This window comes from Penaeus chinensis, chromosome 10 (genome assembly GCF_019202785.1).
Source record: "Penaeus chinensis breed Huanghai No. 1 chromosome 10, ASM1920278v2, whole genome shotgun sequence".
NCBI classification, from domain to species: domain Eukaryota; kingdom Metazoa; phylum Arthropoda; class Malacostraca; order Decapoda; family Penaeidae; genus Penaeus; species Penaeus chinensis.
Genome location: NC_061828.1, coordinates 11,605,371 through 11,607,870, shown reverse-complemented (window position 1 = coordinate 11,607,870; position 2,500 = coordinate 11,605,371). Strand labels below are relative to the sequence as shown.

The 2,500-nt window shown below is 58.2% G+C and overlaps 1 protein-coding gene across 1 annotated transcript; it reads left to right on the top strand.

The window, feature by feature from the left end:
* The first annotated feature begins 480 nt into the window (after positions 1-480).
* On the top strand, positions 481-2,172 carry LOC125029858 (extensin-like). The gene has a single exon (XM_047620037.1). The coding sequence runs from the start codon at positions 481-483 to the stop codon at positions 2,170-2,172; it is 1,692 nt and encodes a 563-aa protein (XP_047475993.1).
* The last annotated feature ends 328 nt before the right edge of the window (positions 2,173-2,500 follow it).

Genomic DNA, 2,500 nt, shown 5'->3' with positions numbered 1-2,500 from the left:
TACCCAGGTGCGCGTCGTGGCTGACCGGGGACAACAGTGTGTGTGACGTCATCGGTGCGCTGCGCTTCTTTTATTGAAGGGGGGTAGGGGTGGGAGGGGTGGGAGAGGTGGAGGGGGGGTTGGGGGGGAGGTTAGTCATGTGATGCAGAGTTGTTTTCTAATTATAGGATTAGGAAGCGTAATGGAATAGAGAGGCAGATGGTGTTTTATTTTGTGATGGTCGAGATAAGGGAACGGTATTCATTAAAGCAAGTTACACGAAACCAGTCCAAAGACGACTTTTTAAATGGATGTTTGCATACGTACACGTACCCACATGTATACACACAGACTCACAGACAAACACGCACACAAATGCAAACACAAACAAACAGACAAACAACCCTTTTCCCTTTAAAATTCCCAAACCTTTCTACTCCCATCGACAAATGCCCTTGCCCACACCCACCGCCAAATACTCTTGCCCACTCCCACCGCCAAATGCCCTTGCCCACACCCACCGCCAAATGCCCTTGCCCACACCCACCGCGAAATGCCCTTGCCCAAACCCACCGCAAAATGCCCTTGCCCACACCCACCGCGAAATGCCCTTGCCCACTCCCACCGCCAAATGCCCTTGCCCACACCCACCGCCAAATGCCCTTGCCCACTCCCACCGCCAAATGCCCTTGCCCACACCCACCGCCATATGCCCTTACCCACACCCACCGCCAAATGCCCTTGCCCACACCCACCCCCAAATACTCTTGCCCACTCCCACCGCCAAATGCCCTTGTCCACACCCACCGCCAAATGCCCTTGCCCACCCCCACCCCCAAATACTCTTGCCCACTCCCACCGCCAAATGCCCTTGTCCACACCCACCGCCAAGTGCCCTTGCCCACTCCCACCGCCAAATGCTCTTGCCCACACCCACCGCCAAATGCCCTTGCCCACACCCACCGCCAAATGCCCTTGCCCACTCCCACCGCCAAATGCCCTTGCCCACACCCACCGCGAAATGCCCTTGCCCAAACCCACCGCAAAATGCCCTTGCCCACACCCACCGCGAAATGCCCTTGCTCACTCCCACCGCCAAATGCCCTTGCCCACACCCACCGCCAAATGCCCTTGCCCACTCCCACCGCCAAATGCCCTTGCCCACACCCACCGCCATATGCCCTTACCCACACCCACCGCCAAATGCCCTTGTCCACACCCACCGCCAAATACTCTTGCCCACTCCCACCGCCAAATGCCCTTGTCCACACCCACCGCCAAGTGCCCTTGCCCACACCCACCGCCAAATGCCCTTGCCCACACCCACCGCCAAATGCCCTTGCCCACTCCCACCGCCAAATGCCCTTGCCCACACCCACCGCCAAATGCCCTTGCCCACACCCACCGCCAAATGCCCTTGCCCACACCCACCCCCAAATACTCTTGCCCACTCCCACCGTTAAATGCCCTTGTCCACACCCACCGCCAAATGCCCTTGCCCACTCCCACCGCCAAATGCCCTTGCCCACACCCACCCCCAAATACTCTTGCCCACTCCCACCGTTAAATGCCCTTGTCCACACCCACCGCCAAATGCCCTTGCCCACTCCCACCGCCAAATGCCCTTGCCCACACCCACCGCCAAATGCCCTTGCCCACTCCCACCGCCAAATGCCCTTGCCCACTCCCACCGCCAAATGCCCTTGCCCACTCCCACCGCCAAATGCCCTTGCCCACACCCACCGCCAAATGCCCTTGCCCACACCCACCGCCATATGCCCTTACCCACACCCACCGCAAAATGCCCTTGCCCACACCCACCGCCATATGCCCTTACCAACACCCCACCGTATCATCGTCGCTAAATCCACACACTTTCAAAGAGTCTCCAACCGCACACACTGGATCGACCCCCCCCCCCCCTCGCCCCGCCTTACTAGCATCCACTATGACTTCCTTCATCGCCTTCAGATCCACCCACAAACACCAGCCACATCCTCGGTCTCCCACAAACACCGGCCACATCCTAGGTCTCCCACAAACACTGGTCACAACACCCGTCCCTTGACAAGTATCCCACCGAGTCCCCCGTCACACTCAGTCCCATTTCAGAACACCCACAGCAGTTCCTGTCCTCCACGGACACCCACTGCATATTCCAACTCCTCGCCTTATCTCCCCCTTCACACCTAAACACGCATAAACAATCACCACATCCCTGCACAGCCAAACTCATCACAAACACCAGCAGAAACACCCCGCCGCAACTCACAGAATCACAAACACCCACCATTCGCCCGCTCCCCGCGTCACACTCTTTCCCATCACACTCAAGCCTGCAAAGACAGCAGCCACACCCTCTCCTTCCTCTATAAACACCCTCCTCCTCATCGCCAATAATCCCCCTCTATTACAACCCCCCCCCCCCCCACATCCCTCATCACACGTAAACCCACATAAACACGTACCACATCCCCTCTCACTACACCCCTAATAAGGACCCACCCCGACCACACACACA